At 42.5% G+C, this 25682-nt stretch overlaps 2 protein-coding genes and 1 non-coding gene across 4 annotated transcripts; 2 read left to right on the forward strand and 1 right to left on the reverse strand.

Moving 5' to 3' along the window:
- The first annotated feature begins 606 nt into the window (after positions 1–606).
- On the forward strand, positions 607–5553 carry saraf (store-operated calcium entry-associated regulatory factor). Its single transcript, XM_041867847.1, has 7 exons — positions 607–825; positions 1193–1377; positions 1564–1744; positions 1892–2170; positions 3964–4213; positions 4605–4699; positions 4972–5553. The coding sequence occupies exons 1-7, from the start codon at positions 759–761 to the stop codon at positions 4995–4997; spliced, it is 1083 nt and encodes a 360-aa protein (XP_041723781.1). The 5' UTR covers positions 607–758; the 3' UTR covers positions 4998–5553.
- Positions 5554–7483: 1930 nt separating this feature from the next.
- LOC121554700 (DNA repair protein complementing XP-A cells homolog) lies at positions 7484–25671 on the reverse strand. 2 transcript variants are annotated; one of them, XM_041868395.2, is made up of 7 exons: positions 25453–25670; positions 18457–19588; positions 18072–18285; positions 9604–9709; positions 9148–9313; positions 8630–8747; positions 7484–8177 (listed from the first exon to the last, which is right to left on the reverse strand). In XM_041868395.2, the coding sequence occupies exons 3-7, from the start codon at positions 18262–18264 to the stop codon at positions 8023–8025; spliced, it is 738 nt and encodes a 245-aa protein (XP_041724329.1). In that variant the 5' UTR covers positions 18265–18285; positions 18457–19588; positions 25453–25670; the 3' UTR covers positions 7484–8022. The 2 variants fall into 2 exon arrangements, with proteins under 2 accessions (XP_041724329.1, XP_041724328.1); XM_041868394.2 differs by having other exon boundaries at positions 18072–19588; positions 25453–25671.
- Positions 25007–25078, forward strand: trnae-cuc. Its single transcript has one exon. It is a non-coding gene; the product is annotated as a tRNA-Glu (tRNA).
- Positions 25672–25682: the final 11 nt, after the last annotated feature.

Raw genomic sequence — 25682 nt, forward strand, 5'->3', positions numbered from 1 at the left:
TGAAAATTAAATACAGAAATATCAAATGTACGTAAGTATTCAACTGTAACTCAGCCACTCAGGAACATTCACTGTCTTCTTGGTAAGCAACTCCGGTGTAGATTTGGCCTTGAATTCACCTTTCAGCAGGACAATAACCTAAAGCACATCTCACAGTGTCTGGTGGAAAGCAGACTGAACCAGATTTTCCTCTAGGATTTTGCCTAGAGTGAACACAAAATTGATAATATATATATATATAAAATAAAATATTGATAACTGAAACAAACAACCTTGTCAGAGTATTTTTGATTTCACATTTATCAAGGGCAGTATTAGTATTAATTCCAGTCATAGGAACATTGGGCTTATATCACATTCAGCTTTGAAGAGGCCATAGAGCAAGACTATATGGATAAAAAAGGAACGTAATCTGGATAAACACCATCTCAATTAGCCTGGCCTAAAAATACACATTTGTCTTAATAGAAACATCCACATACTGTGTTGCATCATATGACTATAATCCTCTTTCGATCATTAGCTACCTAGATATGTACGCTAGAGAGCGCCACGGAGCAATGAACATAACAGCACTGTCGTGCTTGCTCGTGATTGGCTCATTCCTGCTCTAAACAGATTACGTTACACCCGGAAGTTGTGGTTTCATCAGTCAGGTAAATTTAGCTATTTTTTTTGCCCAGGATATGATTCAAATGAGCATTTATAACTGACTACACACCACGACGTCTGAAGGATTTGGTGGACGAATACCAACGATGAAGGGATTGCTTCAAATCGTTTTGCTTTTCCTCTCTGTAGCTCACATCAGAAGTTGGAATGACGGTCAGTGTTTACTTCCGCATAATAGCTAGTCACTTTCTAGAATCTAGTTCTCTTTCTTGGTAAACGTTTAGGCTACAGCATTATAGCTCAAATATCATTGTACCAATTTAAGAAATGGCCAGCTAGGCAGGTGGATATTAGTGTTCATGCATTTGCATGCATTTGCAGAATTTGCATTTGTGCCGTAAAGATCAAAGATCCACAATACATACAAGGGAGGCTTAGGCAACATTATATTATAAACACATTCTACACATAATGACTAGGTTGTTGAGGATTGCCAATTTGCCATACGTTTTACATCTGTAGCCTATTTGCTCAGCCTTATAATGCCTGGAATGGAGAATAATTATTTCTCTCTATACAGCTCCAGGTAGTGTTTTGCTCCGAGACGTGCAGGTACTCACCCTGTATAAGGGCAAGTACACCACTGCCAGACGCAGTAGCCCTGTACCTCAGCTGCAGTGTGTTGGAGGCTCAGCCGGCTGTGGATCCTTCATTCCTGAAGTGGTTCAATGCAAAAACAAAGGCTGGGACGGAGTCGACGCACAGGTAAGACTGAACACTTGCAGATGGAGGAAAAGGGTGTAACGCTACATCTAGCCTGCTCCCAGATCTAGCACAATGACCGTTGGCAGTTGGCAAGATGGCACAAACAGATCTGGGACCAGGTGAGCATACATTTACAAGGTAAATGAAAAGAGTGCCAGATTTGACAGATCCTTGTTTCACTTTCAGTGGGAGTGCAAAACGGACATGGACAACGCCTACAAATTTGGACGGATAGAGGTCAGCTGTGAGGGATTCAACCATCCAGATGACGCCTACATACTGAAGGGCTCGTGTGGACTGGAGTACTCACTGGAGCTGACTGAGGAAGGCCATAGGAGGCACAAGGGGGGCTCACACGGCTCAACAGGTGGGTCATTAGTACACACCATTGTGAAATGTTTCAAAACGTTATGGAACGGAAAACAATAACGAGTGTCTTATTGGACAAGTTCCCTCCCTGTTTCAGTACGTTTTCTTCCGTTTGATACCAATGAACAAAACCATGATTTCCCAGGTGGCTTCAGTGACTTCGCTTCCAGCTTCTTCAAGGGTTCCTCAGACAATAACAACCAGCATCACCATAGCAACAACAGACAACAGAGTTCTACAGGGGAGGGAGATTCCAGCGGGTTGTTGGTAGTCGCTCTGCTCTTGTTTCTGGCCTATGGTGTGTACAAGCTTTTCCTGAGTGGACCGACGAATCTAGGACAAAACGGGCAGTTCCCTGATAACGGCTCCAATACCCACAATCCCAATGGGCCACCACCTCCTGGATTCAAGCCAGACTTCACAGGTGGGCTAAAGTCTATACACCTACCCCGTCTGCTTACACACCCTTGCTTATATTTAGGGTTCAGGTACAGTGCCTTCGGATAGTATTCACACCCCTTTAATCTTTCCACATTTTGTTACGTTACAGCCTTATTCTAAAATGTATTACATTGTTTTTTTCCCCTCATCAATCTACACACAATACCCCATAATGACAAAGCAAAAACAGGTTTATACATTTTTGCTAATTTATAAATTAACTGAAATATCACATTAGGCAACATTACTCAGTACTTTGTTGAAGCACCTTTGGCAGTGATTACAGCATCGAGTCTTCTTGGGTATGACGCTACAAGCTTGGCACACCTGTATTTGGGGAGTTTCTCCCATTCTTCTCTGCAGATCCTCTCATGCTCTGTCAGGTTGGATGGGGAGTGTCGCAGCACAGCTATTTTCAGGTCTCTCCAGAGATGTTCGATCAGGTTCAAGTCCAGGCTCTGGCTGGGCCACTCAAAGACATTCAGAGACTTGTCCCGAAACCACTCCTGCAGTATCTTGGCTGTGTGCTTAGGGTCATTGTCCTGTTGGAAGGTGAACCTTTGCCCCAGTCTGAGGTCCTGAGCGCTCTGGAGCAGGTTTTCATCAAGGATCTCTCTGTACTTTGCTCCGTTCATCTTTGCCTCGATCCTGACTAGTCTCCCAGTCTCTGCCACTGAAAAACATCCCCACAGCATGATGTTGCCACCACCATGCTTCACCGTGCGTAGGGATGGTGCCAGGTTTCCTCCAGACGTGAAGCTTGGCATTCAGGCCAAATAGTTAAATCTTGGTTACATCAGACCAAATAATCTTGTTTCTCATGGTCTGAGAGTCTTTAGGTGCCTTTTGGCAAACTCCAAGCGAGCTGTCATTTGCCTTTTACTGAGGAGTGGCTTCAGCCTGGTCACTCTACCATAAAGGCCTGATTGGTGGAGTGCTGCAGAGATGGTTGTCCTTCTGGAATGCTCTCCCATCTCCACAGAGGAACTCTAGAGCTCTGTCAGAGTGACCATCGGGTTCTTGGTCACCTCCCAGACCAAGGCCCTTGTACCCGGATTGCTCAGTTTGGGCGGGCGGCCAGCTCTAGGAAGAGTCTTGGTGGTTCCAAACTTCTTCCATTTAAGAATGATGGAGGCCACTGTGTTCTTGGGGATCTTCAATGCTGCAGAAATGTTTTGGTACCCTTCCCCAGATCTGTGCCTTCACACATTCCTGTCTTGGAGCTCTACGGACAATTCCTTCGACCTCCTAGCTTGGCTTTTGCTCTGACATGCACTGTCAACTGTGGGATCTTAAATAGACAGGTGTGTGCCTTTCCAAATCATGTCCAATCAATTGAATTTACCACAGGTGGACTCCAGTCAAGTTGTAGAAACATCTGAAGGATGATCAATGGAAACAGGATGCACCTGAGCTCAGTTGAGTCTCATAGCAAAGGGTCTGAATACTTATGTAAATAAGGTATTTCTGTTTTTTAGGATTAATACATTTCTAAAAAATTATAAACTGTTTTAGTTTTGTCATTATGGGGTGTTGTGTGTAGATTGCTGATAAAAAAATAATATTTAATCCATTTTAGAAAAAGGCAGTAACGTAACAAAATGTGGAAAAAGTCAAGGGGTCTGAATAATTTCAGACGACACTGTATGTAGCCTGGTCCTAGATCGGTTTGTGCTGTATTGCCAATTGGCATGACCATAGGAGTTGGCAAGACGGCACAAACTGATCTGGGACCAGGCTGTCACTGATTGTAAATGGTATCTTTCTCTATCCTAGGTTCCTCTTCAGGTTACCCAGGTGCTTCCGGGTTCCCAGGTGCTTCTGGGTTCCCTGGTTCTGCTGGAGGATATGCTGGTTCTGCTGGCTACGGTGCCAACCCTGGGTACGGGTTCCGCAGTGACTACAGCGGACAGCAGCAGCAGCACTTTGCAGGAGCAGGGGCCCGTGCTGCTGGAGGAACAGGGAATGGATTCTGGACTGGGATGGGGACTGGAGGAGTCCTCGGTTATCTGTTTGGGAGCCAAAGGTCAGTGGTGTAATCCATTGTTTCCCAACTCCTTCAGTACCCCCAACAGCCACGGACAGACTCAACTCATTGAGGGCTTGACAGGTTGAATCAGGTGTGCTTGTCCGGGGCTACAAAAATGTGTACTGTTGAGGGCCTTCGAGGAGTTGGGAAACACTGGTGTAATCTATGGCAGTGTATTTCATTGGGCTGTGTATGCATACCTTTGGTTTACGGTGTCTTGATGATCCGTCTTGGGGAAGGATCTGTCATACAGGGATGGGCATGTAGTGTGGACATGCAGGTTGGTGGGCTTAGAGAAGGGGTAGGACATGACGATCACTAGACACTAAAATTCAGATTTACAGCTAAAGTTGTTGGTCATGTTTTTTCCTCTCCCTGTTTATTGTAGACGCCAGACGCCGTACACAAACACCCACTCAAACTACTCTGCGCCCAGGACACCACCGACCCCAGCCCCTAGCACCGGAACACGCGCTGCTTCAGGTACTGCTGCCCAACTACTATAACTAATGTAGCCAGAGCATCTGTATGTACTGGTGTGTAGTTTATAAATTGTCAAATCAATGTAATAAAATCAGTAGACGTCTAAATAAAAATGTATATGTGTGGATACAGTACAACATGTTTGTATAAATCAATCATTAAGTTATTCTCAGTTCAACACGGAGTTACTCTGTCCCACGGCCTGCTGCTACAGGTACTGTAAGGAATGGGTGAGTTTTTCTTAGGATGGCTTTTTGATTCCTTTTTGTCAGGCTTTGGAGGTACCAAGAGAAGATAGATGGGCAGGAGGCCATTGGCAGCTTTCCATGATGTCAGAAGAACAGCAAGTGATGTCATCAGGGATCTGGGACAAGCATAGGTGACGGTCTGTACTTAAATTGGTGTGGTTGATGTGGAATTGTGAATATCACACTGATTGATATGTCAAGAAAGATTGGAATGACTCAAGAACTCTTAAATGTTCAGTCTGCGGGATAGGACTGTATAATTGTTTTAGAAAATAATACCACTAACAGTTGATACCTTACCCGTATGGTCCTTAAAACCATAGGAACATTTGCAGTTTAACTTGTTTTATTTTGCGTTTGAATTTAATGCAAATTATATTTCCTTTTTTTAAATCTGTGAATTTCTAAAATTCCTTCAGAAGGAATTATGTATATGCATTTTTTCTGGTTTATTCATCAGATTGCTGTGAATGTGTTCTTCAGTGGCAGTGTAATACCAGTACAGTCACATTTTGTTGCTATTGAAATTGTAGGATTGCTGAATTTCTCAGCTGGTCGTATGTATAAGGCTTTTCTTTCTCGTATAAAAACAAACAAAACAGAAAATGTTTACTGTATAAATTATTTTGATAAAATGTATTGACAGTTTGAGGATGATGTTTTTCATAAATTTACTATGAGGTATATGTTTGGTGTTTGATCATGTTGTGTTATCTCTTAGGGTGAAGTCATTCATGACGATTTTAGAAGTTGTTTAAGACATGAATATCCGTCTGCACAGTTTAGATGGAAGCTTAAGGTTAGGTGAGTTCAGAGGTGTGGCCTTATTGTCTAGTTGATCTGTCCAGGGTTTGGCTGTGTTTGCATTCTGATGTGATTCTGCCCAGTGTCTGAGGGAGAGCTGTCTGGCCCACACGACTGGCCTATAGATGCCATGTATCCAACCTCGAACTGAAGCTGGGTGACAACTATGGGCTCGAGTCAATCAATTCAGCGTTAACCCGGGATAACCGACACCTGCACAGCAGATCGTATTATTTATTTACGCGATATGTCGGAGGTGTAACTGCGTTGGAGCTGTCAAATCAGTGAGTGGCTGCTCGTGTAGTCATTCTCACAAAGCCACACCTGTCCCACTCACTTGAAAAGTTCAGAACGAGAAAGTGTAGTATATAGAAATAATGATACTTAAATTGAAGAAAATAATGAGGATTTCTATCAGCCTAATCGAGGTGTAGATTACATCACATTCCAGTGTTCAAACTTGTAAACACGGCTGCATGCGACTGGCGTACCCCCCCCCATGTCATAAGCCATGGACATTTGTCTTTTTACAGGAAATTAGCTGCAGGCAATGGCAATGTCCATGATATGTATAATGCCAGGAGCCGCTTGTCGATTTGAAGGCTCTAACACAGTTCCACCGACACCGCCAAAACAGCCGCTATGCGGGTGTCGGCTAGCGCGGATCTGGTAGAATCTAGCCCTTGCATAGGCTAGAGACGACTCTCCCACAGAGCTCTCTGTTCTTGGTAGTCTTCTCCAGCCAGTTCCACCCCATGCCGGTTGTCTTAGGGCCAGTTGTCTGCCTCAAGCTCCCGCACCTGGGTTGTATTCATTACGTCTTGCGAAACCGTTTACTGTTTAAGAACCAAATGGAAACAAAAACGGGGAGGGACCTAACTGAATTTGCTAAATGTTTTGGAGTAAATGGTTTATTTTGTACACAAAAAAAACTTTTGCAACAGAATCGCCGTAATAAATACACCCCAGGTGTTTCTTGGACTATGGACCTGACCAGTAGAGGTCACTAACAGACTGCTATTTACAGCTCCCATGTTGCCACCTAGTGGCCTCTTAGTATACACTTGGTGTATAAGCGCAGGGTTGTAGGTTCAAGCCCAGGCAGATCCTGTGAGTGTGGTTGCATTGACACTCACTGATGGTTGGTGGACCGTGACCACTAATGGGGGTTAAGTCCTGCGGTTCTCCCTCCTGTGAACAGCAGCGTTTATGGAGGGAAACCTCTGGAAAAAGTAGTCACTTAGTGCTTTTAAAATCTGTACCTACTTTTTCCAGCGGTTTCCCTCCATAACCACTGCTGTTCTGGAACCACGGGGCGGTAACATATACGAAATGGATGATGCACATCCACAAATTAATACATACCATATGAAACGTAACATATCATACTAAATGTAGTGTCTCGGATTTACGTACAGAATAATACGAAAATGCTCTGAGACCAGGTTGGTGTATTTGACATTGTGAAGTACAGTCAAAAGCACATATTGTACATCTAGATTAGAACCCACAACCTCAGGGTACCAAGAAAGTTGCTTTAACCGCTCAGCCACCTGCACATTTTCCCAACATCATCACATTGTTTCTTTATACTCAGGGAAGCCTAAGCAGTTGAATTTTGACTCATCTGGGCCCAGTTTTTCAAAAGTTATGTGATCGGAAAAACTGGGCCCAGAATTACAGAACACAGATCTTATCTGACCCACAAATTATCTAACATTTCAATGTTCTCTTTAAATATTTTTAATTGTGAAAAATAGCAAATGGGGATTGAACCACCAACCTCAGAATAATGACGCAAGTTAATTTACCGCTACAACGTGGATCTTCCGCGCTCCGGATTGTATCCTGTCTTTATCCATCCACAGTAATCCAACTAAATGTTCAAGTTATTGCAAAAAAAGTGATCACATTATGGAAAAATATGTATTTTTCATTACAATTACAAAAGTAATTTCAGACATGCAGATCCTTTGACATATTACATGATTTTACAAATGGTCTATAGAAAAGGGAAGTTAAGCATATTAACAGTTGATATTTTATAGTATAACAACTATCACCATCTTCTGAGCACAACACAACAGATTGTAAGAGATAAATATTGATGTATATCTGTATTGTGTATGGCATGTACTGAGACATGATTTCAGGTAGGCCTCCTCGCTTCAAGGCATGTGTCAAGTACAAGGTAACAGTCATTTGAATGTCAGTTTACGCGTCCGGTGTCTACCAGTGGTCCACAAAAAACGAACTTTAAAGGACACCAGGCTACATCTTCTCATAGGTCAGTTCATGTCCACAGGTGTTACAGACCTTCCTGTAGAGATCCTCCTCTTCATCCACTAGTTCCTCAGGGCAGTACTGGTGCTGGTGAACATTGGTTCCCTTTGTCCACACGCTGCTCCTCATCGCACAACGCAGCTCTGGCCACAACAGCCAAAATCATAATACAGTAAATTGTCACTACATAAATAAGAAAAGCAGTCGCACATTTGAGGGTACTTGTTGCAGGTGTGTGGGAATTATTTGATTAATTTGTATTTATTTAATATAGTTTGTTTCACTATTATTGATTTAAAATACGGTAAGCTGAATAATCACGTGACACTGGCAAGCTCAGTGTGCAAGTCAATAATAAAGAAACAAAACTGCATCACCTGATTAGTACAAACCACTGGAGGTCCTAGGTTTTATCTATATTAATGCATCTTTCTGCAAGCTTTTTAAAGAGAAAAAGGTGACTTCATGATTCAGTTGTGTTGTGTCCGAGTGAGGATCAGAACACAGTCGTTCTGTTGTCTGTAAAGCCTATTGTCTGTCTCAATCCCACTATTTAATTCATGTTAAATACATTTACAAAATCAGTGTTACTGACCTTTGACCTTTTTGTTGAAGCGCTTCTGCTTCTGCACCTCCCTGTTCTCCTCTCTGGACTCCTTGGCCTCCTCCAGGGCCTCCTCGGAGCCCCACACCTCTAAGGAGCGCTTCTCCACCTGGAAACACAGCACAACATGTTTACTGATCTAACGTAAATACACCTGGGTCATGTTCATTAGGGCACGCAACATAAAACGTTTTGAAACTGAAAATGATAATAAAAATGTATTCTAGACGAGTTTAGGTATTCCTTCCCTATCTCAGTATTCTTTCTTCTGTTTGGTGCCTAATAAAGACGAGCCACTAACACATTAGGGGGTGGCTGTAAACAACAGTAGGGGAACACTAGTACAGTGACAAGTGAAGACAAGGTCTGTGTCTGAAAACTTCACTAGCCACCAAAGCCTTGCTTCCTCACCTTCCTCTCTAAGCACGTAGGAGGAGGCATCAGACACAGCCAAGATGAGGAAAAGCAGCGACTTAGAAGCAGTAATAATGGCTGTTAGCTCGTCCTACCTGCAGCTTGAGGTAGAGTTTGATGTCTCCCCAGTGAGGGTTGTGTGGGTTCTTCCTCAGGACAAACCTCAGCACTGGCTCCCTCTGGTCCAGATCACAGTCCTTCAGTAGGTAGAGCTGCTTTGCCGCCGTACGGGACATCAGCTTGTGTTTCACCTCGTAGTCTCTGGTGGGGGACATTCATAGTGGAAAGAGAAAATATAGTATACTAGCTCATTTGCAGCCTCTATTCTTATAACCTGGTCCCAGATCAGTTTGTGCTGTCTTACCAACTCCTATGGTAATAGTGGGGTGCGTGACAATGACTAGTTGGCAAGACAGCACAAATACATCTGGACCAGGCTATTATTCTTATACCCTTGAAGCTTAAATACAAGGCTAGTATAAGTAATACAATATCTGTATAGTTGCATATTCTGATGTCATTGACACAAGAAGGAACAGCACTGGTTTTACCTGCAGTTGTCACAGACTGCCAGATCGAAGCCGTTGCTAAGGTAGGAATCCATAAACGACTTGTCACAGTGATCACACACCAGGTAGTCTGCCTCTATCACCGGGGCTAGGAGGACAGTCAGAGAGAGCAGTAAAGCTCAACACTGTCTACATCACATACATCAGGCTAGCAGACGCTCTTATATATATATATATACAGTACCAGTCCAAAGTTTGGACACACCTACTCATTCAAGGGTTTTCGTTATTTTTACTATTTTCTACATTGTACAATAGTAGTGAAGACATCAAAACTATGAAATAACACATATGGAATCATGTAGTATCCAAAAAAGTGTTAAACAAATCAAATAATATTTTATATTTGAGTTTCTTCAAAGTAGCCACCTTTGCCTTGATGACAGCTTTACACACACTTAGCATTCTCTCAACCAGCTTCATGAGGTAGTCACCTGGAATGCATTTCAATGAACAGGTGTGCCTTCTTAAAAGTTAATTTGTGGAATTTATTTCCTTCTTAATGCATTTGAGCCAATCAGTTGTGTTGTGACAAGGTATATCCTACCAACGGGACATTAAAAACTGTAATATCTTATGTTTCACCGAGTCGTGGCTGAACGACGACAATGATAACATTCAGCTAGCAGGCTATACGCTACATCGGCAGGACAGAACGGCTGACTCCGGTAAGACAAGGGGTGGCGGTCTGTGTATATTTGTAAACAACAGCTGGTGCACAAAATCAAATACTAAGGAAGTCTCAAGGTTTTGCTCGCCTGAGGTAGAGTATCTTATGATAAGCTGCAGACCACACTATTTACCAAGAGAGTTTTCATCTATATTTTTCATAGCTGTCTATTTACCACCACAAACCAATGCTGGCATTAAGATTGCACTGAATGAGTTGTACAAGGCCATTAATCAACAGGAAAACGCTCATCCAGATGCAGCGCTCCTAGTGGCCGGGGACTTTAATGCAGGGAAACTTAAATCCGTTCTACCTAATTTCTACCAGCATGTTAAATGTGCAACCAGAGGAAAAAAACTCTAGACCACCTTTACTCCACACACAGAGACGCATACAAAGCTCTCCCTCGCCCTCCATTTGGCAAATCTGACCATAACTCTATCCTCCTGATTCCTGCTTATAAGCAAAAACTAAAGCAGGAAGCACCAGTGACTCGGTTAATAAAAAAGTGGTCAGATGACGCAGATGCTAAGCTACAGGACTGTTTTGCTAGCACAGACTGGAACATGTTCCGGGATTCTTCAGACAGCATTGAGGAGTACACCACATCAGTCACTGGCTTCATCAATAAGTGCATCGATGATGTCGTCCCCACAGTGACCGTACGTACATACCCCAACCAGAAGCCATGGATTACAGGAAACATCCGCACTGAGCTAAAGGGTAGAGCTGCCGCTTTCAAGGAACGGGACTCTAACCCGGACGCTTATAAGAAATCCCGCTATGACCTCCGACGAACCATCAAACAGGCAAAGAGTCAATACAGGACTAAGATTGAATCGTACTACACTGGCTCTGACGCTCGTCGGATGTGGCAGGGCTTGAAAACTATTACAGACTACAAAGGGAAGCACAGCCGCGAGCTGCCCAGTGACACAAGCCTACCAGACTAGCTAAACCACTTCTATGCTCGCTTCGAGGCAAGCAACACTGAAGCATGCATGAGAGCACCAGCTGTTCCGGATGACTATGTGATCACGCTCTCCGTAGCCGATGTGAGTAAGACTTTTAAGCAGGTCAACATTCACAAGGCCGCAGGGCCAGACGGATTACCAGGATGTGTACTCCGAGCATGTGCTGACCAACTGGCAAGTGTCTTCACTGACATTTTCAACATGTCCCTGACTGAGTCTGTAATACCAACATGTTTCAAGCAGACCACCATAGTCCCCGTGCCCAAGGACTCTAAGATAACCTGCCTAAATGACTACCGACCCGTAGCACTGACGTCTGTAGCCATGAAGTGCTTTGAAAGGCTGGTCATGGCTCACATCAACAGCATTATCCCAGAAACCCTAGACCCACTCCAATTTGCATACCGCCCCAACAGATCCACAGATGATGCAATCTCTATTGCACTCCACACTGCCCTTTCCCACCTGGACAAGAGGAACACCTACGTGAGAATGCTATTCATTGACTACAGCTCAGCATTCAACACCATAGTGCCCTCTAAGCTCATCACTAAGCTAAGGATCCTGGGACTAAACACCTCCCTCTGCAACTGGATCCTGGACTTCCTGACGGGCCGCCCCCAGGTGGTAAGGGTAGGTAACAACACATCTGCCACACTGATCCTCAACACGGGGGCCCCTCAGGGGTGCGTGCTCAGTCCCCTCCTGTACTCTCTGTTCACCCATGACTGCATGGCCAGGCACGACTCCAACACCATCATTAAGTTTGCCGACGACACAACAGTGGTAGGCCTGATCACCGACAACGATGAGACAGCCTATAGGGAGGAGGTCAGAGATCTGGCCGTGTGGTGCCAGGACAACAACCTCTCCCTCAATGTGACCAAGACAAAGGAGATGATTGTGGACTACAGGAAAAAAAAGAGGACTGAGCACACCCCCATTCTCATCGACGGGGCTGTAGTGGAACAGGTTGAGAGCTTCAAGTTCCTTGGTGTCCACATCACCAACGAACTATCATGGTCCAAACACACCAAGACAGTCGTGAAGAGGGCACGACAAAGCCTATTCCCCCTCAGGAGACTGAAAAGATTTGGCATGGGTCCTCAGATCCTCAAAAAATTCTACAGCTGCATCATCGAGAGCATCCTGACTGGTTGCATCACCGCCTGGTATGGCAACTGCTTGGCCTCCGACCGCAAGGCACTACAGAGGGTAGTGCGTACGGCCCAGTACATCACTGGGGCAAAGCTTCCTGCCATCCAGGACCTCTATACCAGGCGGTGTCAGAGGAAGGCCCTCAAAATTGTCAAAGACTCCAGCCACCCTAGTCATAGACTGTTCTCTCTGCTACCGCACGGCAAGCGGTACAGGAGTGCCAAGTCTAGGTCCAAAAGACTTCTCAACAGCTTCTACCCCCAAGCCATAAGACTCCTGAACAGCTAATCATGGCTACTCTGACTATTTGCACTGCCCCCCCACCCCATCCTTTTTACGCTGCTGCTACTCTGTTAAGTATTTATGCATAGTCACTTTAACTCTACCCACATGTACATACTACCTCAACTACCTCAACTAGCCGGTGCCCCCGCACATTGACTCTGCAACGGTACCCCCCTGTATATATAGCCTCCCTACTGTCACTTTATTTTACTTCTGGTCTTTTTTTTCTCAACACTTTTTTTTTTTGTTTGTTTTTTAGTTGTTTTATTTTTACTTATTTTTTTTTTTTTTTATAAATGCACTGTTGGTTAAGGGCTGTAAGTAAGCATTTCACTGTAATGTCTGCACCTGTTGTATTCGGCGCATGTGACCAATAAAATTTGATTTGATTTGATTTGATATAGAAGATAGCCCTATTTGGTAAAAGACCAAGTCCATATTATGGCAAGAACAGCTCAAATAAGCAAAGAGAAACAACAGTCCATCATTACTTTAAGACATGAAGGTCAGTCAATACGGAACATTTCAAGAACTTTGAACGTTTCTTCAAGTGCAGTTGCAAAAACCATCAAGCGCTATGATGAAACTGGCTCTCATGAGGACCGCCACAGGGAAGGAAGACCCAGAGTTACCTCTGCTGCAGAGGATAAGTTCATTAGAGTTACCAGCCTCAGAAATTGCAGCCCAAATAAATGCTTCACAGAGTTCAAGTAACAGACACATCTCAACATCAACTGTTCAGAGGAGACTGTGTGAATCAGGCCTTCATGGTCGAATTGCTGCAAAGAAACCACTACTAAAGGACACCAATAAGAAGAAGAGACTTGTTTGGGCCAAGAAACACAAGCAATGGACATTAGACCGGTGGAAATGTATCCTTTGGTCTGGAGTCCAAATTTGAGATTTTTGGTTCCAACCACTGTGTCTTTGTGAGACGCAGTGTGGGTAAACGGATGATCTCCGCATGTGTAGTACCCACCGTGAAGCATGGAGGAGGAGGTGTTATGGTGTGGGGGTGCTTTGCTGGTGACACTGTCTGTGATTTATTTAGAATTCAAGGCACACTTAACCAGCATGGCTACCACAGCATTTTGCAGCGATACGCCATCCCATCTGGTTTGGGCTTAGTGGGACTATCATTTGTTTTTCAACAGGACAATGACCCAACACACCTCCAGGCTGTGGAAGGGCTATTTGACCAAGAAGGAGAGTGATAAAGTGCTGTATCAGATGACCTGGCCTCCACAGTCACCCGACCTCAACCCAATTGAGATGCTTTGGGATGAGTTGGACCGCAGAGTGAAGGGAAAGCAGCCAACAAGTGCTCAGCATATGTGGGAACTCCTTCAAGACTGTTGGAAAAGCATTCCAGGTGAAGCTGGTTGAGAGAATGCCAAGAGTGTGCAAAGCTGTCATCAAGGCACTGGGTGGCTACTTTGAAGAATCTCAAATATAAAATATATTTTGATTTGTTTATCACTTTTTTGGTTACTACATGATTCCATATGTGTTATTTCATAGTTTTGATGTCTGCACTATTATTCTACAATGTAGAAAATAGTAAAAATTAACGAAAAACCCTTGAATGAGTAGGTGTGTCCAAACTTTTGACTGGTACTGTATATATATACACGACCGTTCAAAAGTTTGGGGTCACATAGAAATGTCCTTGTTTTCAAAATAAAAACAATTTTTTTGTCTATTAAAATAACACAAAATTGATCAGAAATACAGTGTAGACATTGTTAATGTTGTAAATGGCTATTGTAGCTGGAAACGGCTGATTTTTAATGAAATATCTACATAGGCGCACAGAGGCCAATTATCAGCAACCATCAGTCCTGTGTTCCAATGGCACGTTGTGTTTGCTAATCCAAGTTTATCATTTTAAAAGGCTAATTGATCATTAAAAAAACATTTTGCAATTATGTTAGCACAGCTGAAAACTGTTGTGCTGATTAAAGAAGCAATAAAACTGGCCTTCTTGAGACTAGTTGAGTATCGGGAGCATCAGTAATTGTGGGTTCGATTACAGGATCAAAATGGCCAGAAATAAATAACTTTCTTCTGAAACTCGTCAGTCTATTCTTGTTCTGAGAAATTAAGGCTATTCCATGCGAGAAATTGCCAAGAAACTGAAGATCCCGTACAACGCTGTGTACTACTCCCTTCACAGAACAGTGCAAACTGGCTCTAACCAGAATAGAAAGAGGAGTGGGAGGCCCAAGTGCACAACTGAGCAAGAGGACAAATGCATTAGAGTGTCTAGTTTGAGAAACAGACACCTCACAGGTCCTCAACTGGCAGCTTCATTAAATTGTACCCGCAAAACACCAGTCTCAACGTCAACAGTGAAGAGGCGACTCCGGGATGCTGACCTTCTAGGCAGAGTTGCAAAGAAAAAGCCATATCTCAGACTGGCCAATAAAAAGAAACGATTAAGATGGTCAAAAAAACACAGACACTGGACAGAGAAAGATTGGAAAAAAGTGTTATGGACAGACAAATCGAAGTTTGAGGTGTTCGGATTACAAAGAAGAACATTTCTGAGACGCAGACCAAATGAAAAGATGCTGGAGGAGTGCTTGATGTCATCTGTCAAGCATGGTGGAGGCAATGTGATGGTCTGGGGGTGCTTTGGTGGTGGTAAAGTGGGAGATTTGTACAGGGTAAAAGGGATATTGAAGAAGGAAGAATATCACTCCATTTTGCAACACCATGCCATACCCTGTGGACGGCGCTTGATTGGAGCAAATTTCCTCCTAGAACAGGACAATGACCCAAAGCACAGCTCCAAACTATGCAAAAACTATTTAGGGAAGAAGCAGTCAGCTGGTATTCTGTCTATAATGGAGTGGCCAGCACAGTCACCGGATCTCAACCCTATTGAGCTGTTGTGGGAGCAGCTTGACCGTATGGTACGTAAGAAGTGCCCATCAAGCAAATCCAACTTGTGGGAGGTGCTTCAGGAAGCATGGGGTGAAATCTCTTCAGATTACCTCAACAAATGGACAACTAGAATGCCAAAGGTCTGCAAGGCTGTAATTACTGCAAATGGAGGATTCTTTGACGAAAGAAACGTTTGAAGGACACAATTATTATTTCTATTAAAAATCATTATTTCTAACCTTGTCAATGACTAAATTTCCTATGCATTTTGCTATATTTCCTATTCAAACTAATTTAATGTATGTTTTCATGGAAAACAAGGACATTTCTAAGTGACCCCAAACTTTTGAACGGTAGTGTATACAGTGAGGGAAAAAAGTATTTGATCCCCTGCTGATTTTGTACATTTGCCCACTGACAAAGAAATGATCAGTCTATAATTTTAATGGTAGGTTTATTTGAACAGTGAGAGACAGAATAACAACAAAAATTCCAGAAAAACGCATGTCAAAAATGTTATAAATTGATTTGCATTTTAATGAGGGAAATATGTATTTGACCCCCTCTCAATCAGAAAGATTTCTGGCTCCCAGGTGTCTTTTATACAGGTAACGAGCTGAGGTAAGGAGCACAGTCTTAAAGGGAGTGCTCCTAATCTCAGTTTGTTACCTGTATAAAAGACACCTGTCCACAGAAGCAATCAATCAATCAGATTACAAACTCTCCACCATGGCCAAGACCAAAGAGCTCTCCAAGGATTACAGGGACAAGATTGTAGACCTACACAAGGCTGGAATGGGCTACAAGACCATCGCCAAGCAGCTTGGTGAGAAGGTGACAACAGTTGGTGAGATTATTCGCAAATGGAAGAAACACAAAAGAACTGTCAATCTCCCTCGGCCTGGGGCTCCATGCAAGTTCTCACCTCGTGGAGTTGCAATGATCATGAGAACGGTGAGGAATCAGCCCAGAACTACACGGGAGGATCTTGTCAATGATCTCAAGGCAGCTGGGACCATAGTCACCAAGAAAACAATTGGTAACACACTACGCCGTGAAGGACTGAAATCCTGCAGCGCCCGCAAGGTCCCCCTGCCCAAGAAAGCACATGCCCGTCTGAAGTTTGCCAATGAACATCTGAATGATTCAGAGAAGAACTGGGTGAAAGTGTTGTGGTCAGATGAGACCAAAATGGAACTCTTTGGTATCAACTCAACTCGCCGTGTTTGGAGGAGGAGGAATGCTGCCTATGACCCCAAGAACACCATCCCCACCGTCAAACATGGAGGTGGAAACATTATGCTTTGGGGGTGTTTTTCTGCTAAGGGGACAGGACAACTTCACTGCATCAAAGGGACGATGGACGGGGCCATGTACCGTCAAATCTTGGTTGAGAACCTCCTTCCCTCAGCCAGGGCATTGAAAATGGGTCGTGGATGGGTATTCCAGCATGACAATGACCCAAAACACACGGCCAAAGCAACAAAGGAGTGGCTCAAGAAGAAGCACATTAAGGTCCTGGAGTGGCCTAGCCAGTCTCCAGACCTTAATCCCATAGAAAATCTGTGGAGGGAGCTGAAGGTTTGAGTGCCAAACGTCAGCCTCGAAACCTTAATGACTTGGAGAAGATCTGCAAAGAGGAGTGGGACAAAATCCCTCCTGAGATGTGTGCAAACCTGATGGCCAACTACAAGAAACGTCTGACCTCTGTGATTGCCAACAAGGGTTTTGCCACCAAGTACTAAGTCATGTTTTGCAGAGGGGTCAAATATAACATTTTTGACAAGCGTTTTTCTGGATTTTTTTGTTGTTATTCTGTCTCTCACTGTTAATTAAAATTATAGACTGATCATTTCTTTGTCAGTGGGCAAACGTACAAAATCAGCAGGGGATCAAATACTTTTTTCCCTCACTGTATATATATATATATATATATATATATATATATATACACAGTACCATATATATATATACAATACCAATATATATATATATATATATATATATATATATATATATATATATATATATATACACAGTACCATATATATATATACAATACCAAAATAAATATATATATATATATATATATATATATATATATACACACACAGTATATATAACTTATAATCAGTTTGGAAAGAGTGCTAGGAGGAGAGTTCACCCAAGATGCTATAGTCAAACACTGAGTTACTAGTCATTCAGATAGTGGTTGGTTGTCACGTATGCCGTAAATAATGTATTATGGCCATTATTTACTGTAGCAGGTAGTTATACCTGATTGAAAGAAACAAACTCCAATCAGCAACTGGCATGTGGTATGACATGAATCCACAAGGGGGCGCACATGAACCACCAATACATCTTTCTCTGTTTCACATCTGACATCTTGACAGATGAGAGATTACATAATGCAACAGATATGAATACCTTGATGCCCCCAGCAATGTTTAATTTATTATAAATCCACATACCTGGTTGATGCACCACTTTCTTTGTCCTTTGCTCCTCCTCTTCTTCATCAATGAAGAACCCTCCACCAGAGTCGACTGTCTTGGCGACTTTAGCCGAGGTTCCACCCCCCTCTCCAGCCGATGGTCTGCTGGCCAGGCGGGCTTGCCTCAGCATCACAGCCCGCTGTCTGTTCCGTTCGATCTTGGCTCTCATAGCCGGGGACAGATCGCAGTTCTTGGATTTGGACACCGAAGGAGGAGAAGCAGCATGATCATTCATCGGCGCGGGGGGCTCCAACAGATCCATCCCAAAACGCAGGACTGGAGCTAGCTGGCTGTTACACTAGATCGCTGTAGGTTACACTCTCCAGCGTCTTAGAAATTGCAATACATTTAAGATGTTTACCAGAAAGACAGCTGGCAGGGTTGAAAGGAGGGCAGAGATGTTTTGGTCTTGTTTTTTTAGCCCGTGCACAGCTGTTAGAGTGGCAATCCACCTGCGCTTTTGTACAAAAACAAAGCCACATCTTAACTGTCACTTCTTGAAAAACACGTTGAACAAAATGTGTTATTTCACTGTAAATTCCTATTATGAACAACTAAAATAAAAACTTTTTCAACTTTATGTTTAATTTGGAAATTACAGAGCTCTACCAGGCGGTTGAGAAGTCAAGCAGGATTAGAATTGCAATTTGCATAACATTTTTGCTTATAAAAATATATATATTAAATAAATTACTTTAGGTCTGCTTCAATGGCTTTCATAGTTAGGTAAGCATTGTTAAATGAGGACTGATGTTGAATTTGGGAAAAATATGGTAATTTTGTGTGACAAAACATGAATATTCAATTACATTGAAATGAATGCGTTTTCAGGTGGTGTATAGTGTGCAATATCCACCAAAATGTTTTTCTTGAATTTCCATCATGTTTCCCACATGTTCAGACTACATTTTGAGATAATAAAAGTGTTTTATTTTATTACTATTACAGGTATTATTTTAAAGGCAACCTTTAGTCTGAATATTGATTATTGACCCCATGGGGCATGAAATGTGGTTTAACCCATTTATGTTGCATAATATAGTGTGTTGTCAACAATTCAATCATACAATTGTGGCCAAATATATAGGCACCCTTGCAACTTTCTTAAAGAATGACCTATTTCTTCTCTAATAAGTTGAAATTGAAGAAAAAAAACGTTTGGTCTCCACACCTTGTTATTGGATTTTCAACACTGCAGAACCAATTGTATTTTTGTAAACTTAAGTTTACAATTTTAATTTAGAAAATGACAAATGGCATGGGTAAAGTTATTGGCACCCAGTCAACAGCCTTTGACCAAGATAACTGCTCTAATTCTTCAATGTTTTAGGGGTGCCCTCCACCAACTGTTGTTTTCAGCGCTCGCCATAGGTTAGGGATGTAATTCAGATCTGAACTCTTCGCTGGCCACTCCAGAACAGTCTAGCCTCCTTCTTGAGCCATTCCAGGCATAGCCACAGGAACTAGGAGTGATGAGGATGCTGCAACACCCCCTGAAAAATCAGAATACCAAAAAAATATGAATACAAAATATTTACACAAAAAAATAAAAATATGTGTTCACAAAAGTAGTACACTGGGCCATTACTAGTATTAGCAGACCGATATAGACATCTGTAGCGAGAACAAAACAATTTTTTCAGCATCTCTGCTTTGCCAAAAAAGTAGTTGCATAATTAAGAACGGTATCTTGCAGGATTCAATAGTTGGAATTGTAAGAGTGGTTGCCCTGTCCCTTTCTCTGCGATTGTCATTCTAACGGGATCCAAAAAGAATAAAACCCTGTCCTCAAACATTTACAACAAAAGGTGCAAAGTTATGTTCAAAGACACAAAACATCCTCATCAAATTAAATATTTTTCTTGATCAAATAACATGGAAAACAACCACTTTTTGTTCAGTATTAATTTACCATCCTTACAAACCACTTAATGTAAATGTACATTACTGTGTTGTACATAAGCTGGTCATCTACAGTTGAAGTCGGAAGTCTACATACACCTTAGCAAATACATTTAAACTCAGTTTTTCACAATTCCTGACATTCAATCCTAGTAAAAATCCCCTGTCTTAGGTCAGTTAGGATCACCACTTTATTTTAAGAATGTGAAATGTCAGAATAAAAGTAGGGAGAATGATTTATTTAAGCTTTTATTTCTTTCATCACATTCCCAGTGGGTCAGAAGTTTACATAAACTCAATTAGTATTTGGTAGCATTGCCTTTAAATTGTTTAACTTGGGTCAAACGTTTCGGGTAGCCTTCCACAAGCTTCCCACAATAAGTTGGGTGAATTTTGGCCCATTCCTCCTGACAGAGCTGGTGTAACTGAGTCAGGTTTGTAGGCCTCCTTGCTCGCACACGCTTTTTCAGTTCTGCCCACACATTTTCTATACGATTGAGGTCTAGGCTTTGTGATGGCCACTCCAATACCTTGACTTTGTTGTCCTTAAGCTATTTTGCCACAACTTTGGAAGTATGTTTGGGGTCATTGTCCACTTGGAAGACCCATTTGCGACCAAGCTTTAACTTCTGACTGATGTCTTGAGATGTTGCTTCAATATATCCACATAATTTTCCTTCCTCATGATGTTGTGAAGTGCACCAGTCCCTCCTGCAGGAAAGCACCCCCACAGCATGATGCTGCCACCCCCGTGCTTCACGGTTGGGATGGTGTTCTTCGGCTTGCAAGCATCCCCCTTTTTCCTCCAAACATAACGATGGTCATTATGGCCAAACAGTTCAATTTTTGTTTCTTCAGACCAGAGGACATTTCTCCAAAAAGTACGATCTTTGTCCCCATGTGCAGTTGCAAACCGTAGTCTGGCTTTTTTATGGCGGTTTTGGAGCAGTGGCTTCTTCCTTGCTGAGCGGCCTTTCAGGTTATGTCAATATAGGACTCGTTTTACTGTGGATATAGATACTTTTGTACCTGTTTCCTCCAGCATCTTCACAAGGTTCTTTGCTGTTGTTTTGGGATTGATTTGCACTTTTCGCACCAAAGTACGTTAATCTCAAGGAGACAGAACGCATCTCCTTCCTGAGCGGTATGATGGCTGCGTGGTCCCATGTATACTTACGTACTATTGTTTGTACAGATGAACGTGGTACCTTCAGGCGTTTGGAAATTGCTCCCAAGGATTAACCAGACTTGTGGAGGTCTACAATTATTTTTCTGAGGTCTTGGCTGATTTCTTTTGATTTTCCCATGATGTCAAGCAAAGAGGCACTGAGTTTGAAGGTAGGCCTTGAAATACATCCACAGGTACACCTCCAATTGACTCAAATGATGTCAATTAGCCTATCAGAAGCTTCTAAAGCCATGACATAATTTTCTGGAATTTTCCAAGTTGTTTAAAGGCACAGTCAACTTAGTGTATGTAAACTTCTGACCCACTGGAATTGTGATACAGTGAATTATAAGTGAAATAATCTGTCTGTAAACAATTGTTGGAACAATTACTTGTGTCATGCACTATAGTTTTTAACAAGACATTTGTGGAGTGGTTGAAAAACGAGTTTTAATGACTCCAACCTAAGTGTATGTAAACTTCCGACTTCAACTGTAGGTTTGTACCTGTAGACTTTCCATCACCATGAAGAAAAACAATGCACAATACAGTAATTGAGTACATTGAGACATCAAGTGGTTTGTGATGATGTGGTTTAGTTGGTAGAGCATGGCACTTGCAATACTAAGGTTGTGGGTTTGATTCCCATGGGGGACCTAGTATGTAAATGTATGGACTCACTACTGTAAGTTGCTCTGGATAAGAGTATCTACTAAAAAGTAATGAATAGACAATTTTAGTTTTCACATTGGAAATAAGTTGCATTTGCATTTGAAGGAACTAGAAAACATATAGGCCTATCAAGCAAGTTTTTTACATTCCACAAGTATTATCAAATTAACTGTTTTGTGCAGATAATTATCAGACTCAAGTTACAAATGCTGGTAAACACTGCAATACATTTTGTTGTTTTTTTAATCACAAAAGTAGTGCACTGATCCTTTACTAGTCCTGTATTAGTGGACCGATTTAGACGTCTTCAGCGCGGGCACGCCCTCTAGTATCCCAATTCATGAAAGGTGCCAGCAGACTACTGCCCCCCAGGGGTCCTTCAGTACCCTCATGGGAGTTAGATGTTGTCCTACGATCACATATGAGCCCACCATTTGAGCCCATGTCTTCAATTGAGCTATATGAGCTCTCAGTCAAGACTGCCATTCTATTGGCTATTGTTTCATCCAAGTGAGTTGGAGAATTACATGCGCTTTCTCAAACTGGTCTCAGAGCATTTCGTACTATTCTGTATGTAAAACCGAGACACTCCATTTAGTATGATATGATTTTTAATACATTGTAAGGCTGCATGATGCGACTCTAATGATGATTTGAAAAAAGTCGCTTGAAAGGCATGAGCTCTGCTTTGTTTTTTGCGCAGGCTGTACACACTTCATCAGTCTCTCATTCACAATTTGACAAGCACTTGATAATGCCTCGAATTTCCCGGCGGCATCCCCTTTGTGTGGCCGTTATGCACCCTAAAAAAATCAATTCATTTGGCGGGCCAGTGGCCATTGTGCCCTTGGGCTATGTATAATAATTATAATTCCCTTCTCCCTGAGTGCTGCGTGCTCTGAAGCACCTATTACTCATACGGCTCTCCATCACGTGATCAGGTCTTTCTCACAGGCTACAAGTGAAGACAGGCACATTTGGGACGCAATTGCGCGTCCTTATCCAATTCCGAGGTGCATATTGAAGATATTGGAAGAACTGTCCACATTTACTTTTCGTCAGCCAACAAGATGAGTAGGACTAACGAACAGCAAAAACACTAGCCTACATCAATCTACTATCCCCCACAGTACAAAAGTTGATCAATTCTATTCTGTGCGAGAAATAAATATTTCAAACATAGTCTGGTAATGTGATGCGATAGATCCCAAATTAATACAACCACTAGCATCAAAAAACCTTTTTTACGCAATGAGGCTGATGCAACAGATCAGAACGTTTAGCTTAAAATGTTGATAAACTATTAGGCTATTTCTTCACATCATAAGTGCAGCAATGCGCACACTGCAGCAGGCTAAAAGCACAAATGTTCCATTAGCGGGAAAACACCATTATCAAAAGTGACCGCAAATATGATTATGCATGTAATGCTTTTATTATAAAGGTGCGTTTTTATGGTGAAAATTATCTTCCCCAAACTTGAAACTCACGTGCTGCTTATGTATGCCAGTTAGGCTCTACACCCCTTGTAAAGCGGATTCATGTGCTTAATTTTAAGAAGTTATTTGGCCACTTTAGTTGTGATACAAACCTTATGAAAACATATAGGCCTATGGGTTAGGCTACATGAGGTGTGCGACTATGATTAAAAAAAGTCGTAAAAAAAGGCGTTGTTTTTGCCTTATGCTGGGCATCATTCACAAGTGATAGGCTAATATTGTCACCCATCAGACTATTCTTGATTTAATCTTGTCTTTATATATACTAAATAATGTATGTGTGACATTTTATTTTATTTAGAATGGACCATTATCATGCACCTGACTCGAAACAGGGGCAAGGGAATAAATAAATGTCATCTATGCACTTAAATAGCGAATGGAGGACGCTTTTCCCGTGGTTCATTTTCATGCCAGCCAGGTAGGCTATACTCCTGTTGTAAAGATAAGCAATGTGCTTAATATTAGGAAAGTTGAGAAATAAGTATAGTAGGCCTAGCCTATAGAAAGCTGATGGGATCCTCCTCTTTTTAATAGAGGCCATCACTCTGTTTTCTCGCGCAATTGCATAGCCTATAGAAATGTTGCTCAACATGAGCTCATGGGCTCTCATGAAGTGTTTGATTCGTTTTTCGATTACATTTGCATTGATGTCAGAGTGATTAGAGGGACAACAGAGTGCTGAGTACCAGGCAGTTAGCAAGTTTGGTAGGCTACTAATGACCATCAGCAGCATCAGAGCTTGGAGAAGCCTAATTACCGTGACTAAACAGTCGTGGAATTTGACTGCCTTCATGTTTCGTGACCGCCGGTGTGGCGGTAATACGGTCACCACAACAGACATTTGAAACACCACAACGGGGGGAGCGACCGGTCAGGTAGGACGCAATCCAAGAGTGAGCCGCGCCGGAGATGCCCAGCTCGGAGAGGGTGGAGAGGAGGATCTGATGGTTCACAGTATCAAAGGCAGCAGACCAGAGGTGGATGAACGCAGTGCCCTCGTGGCTCACTCTTGGATTGCGTCCTACCTGACCGGTCGCTCCTACCAAGTGGCGTGGCGAGAAGCTGTCTCCGCACCACGTGCTCTCACCACTGGTGTCCCCCAGGGCTCAGTTCTAGGCCCTCTCCTATTCTCGCTATACACCAAGTCACTTGGCTCTGTCATATCCTCACATGTTATGTCCACACCATCAGTGGGGTCTGTGGTTCTGGACATGGCACGCTCTCTCAACCCATATAAGTGAGCTTACCATGAACCTATACTTATCAACAATCAGTGAGCTGTTGTTGTAAGTATATCAGCCACAGTGGCAGGTCACGTGGGTACAGTACGGGTGTGGCATGACTGTAAACGACTTTGATATTAAGCATCTCAATCACATCGCGTGAAGGGCAGGAGTTTTACCATAGGTCGTTTGGCGACCAGTTACTCTACTCAGAGAACCAATGTTACATCAGTAAACCAACGTTTTCTTACAGTCCTCTGAATGGGCAAAGTTAACCCAAAAGGATACCAGTTATGTAAATGAATGCAGGAGAGCTGGGCGAGTTGACCAATCAAGTTCATGTGAAGATTGTTTTCACTGTGAAAACATCCTCTACCAGGCAGAGCGCAAAGCGTCAAATGGTAACCCAGATGAATAGTCAAACTGTCCTAAGTTTTTTAACTTTCCCTGGTGGTCTAGTGGTTAGGATTCGGCGCTCTCACCGCCGCGGCCCGGGTTCGATTCCCGGTCAGGGAATTAATACTTTTCTTCATTCTCAGTCGTATAACCGCATGCACAGCTAGAACAATGGGTTAGTTATAACAATCATTGTTAGTAATGTTCAGATACATAAATAGACCCCGTAAATTCACAAATAAATCAGCGGCCGTAAATATACATGCATGATATATTATGCACATTGTATGTGTGAAACAAGAGTATTATCAAATGTTTACCTTTTGAAAAAGGTAGCTAATTGTTTTTGAAAGGGTGAAAGGGAAGTGTATGAATGTATTGAACTGTAATGATGACAAATTATGGGTACAAAAATAAATATAAACAAATAATATACAACAAAAGAAAAGAGTAGCAATGAAACCAGCAGTTGATATATGTCATATATGCCCTACCTCAGGTTTATGAACAAAATCCTTTGTTAAAGCATTCCAGAGCAGAGTGGCGCAGCGGAAGCGTGCTGGGCCCATAACCCAGAGGTCGATGGATCGAAACCATCCTCTGCTAGTCCTTTTTCACCACGTCCTCTACCAAAACTGTACCAAGAATTGATCCTCGAAAACCGACCAGAGACCGCGCCACAAGAATTGACCAATGAAAATACAGCTACAGCTGTGCACATAAC

Source organism: Coregonus clupeaformis, unplaced genomic scaffold (genome assembly GCF_020615455.1).
Source record: "Coregonus clupeaformis isolate EN_2021a unplaced genomic scaffold, ASM2061545v1 scaf1044, whole genome shotgun sequence".
In the NCBI taxonomy this organism is placed as follows: Eukaryota; Metazoa; Chordata; class Actinopteri; order Salmoniformes; family Salmonidae; genus Coregonus; species Coregonus clupeaformis.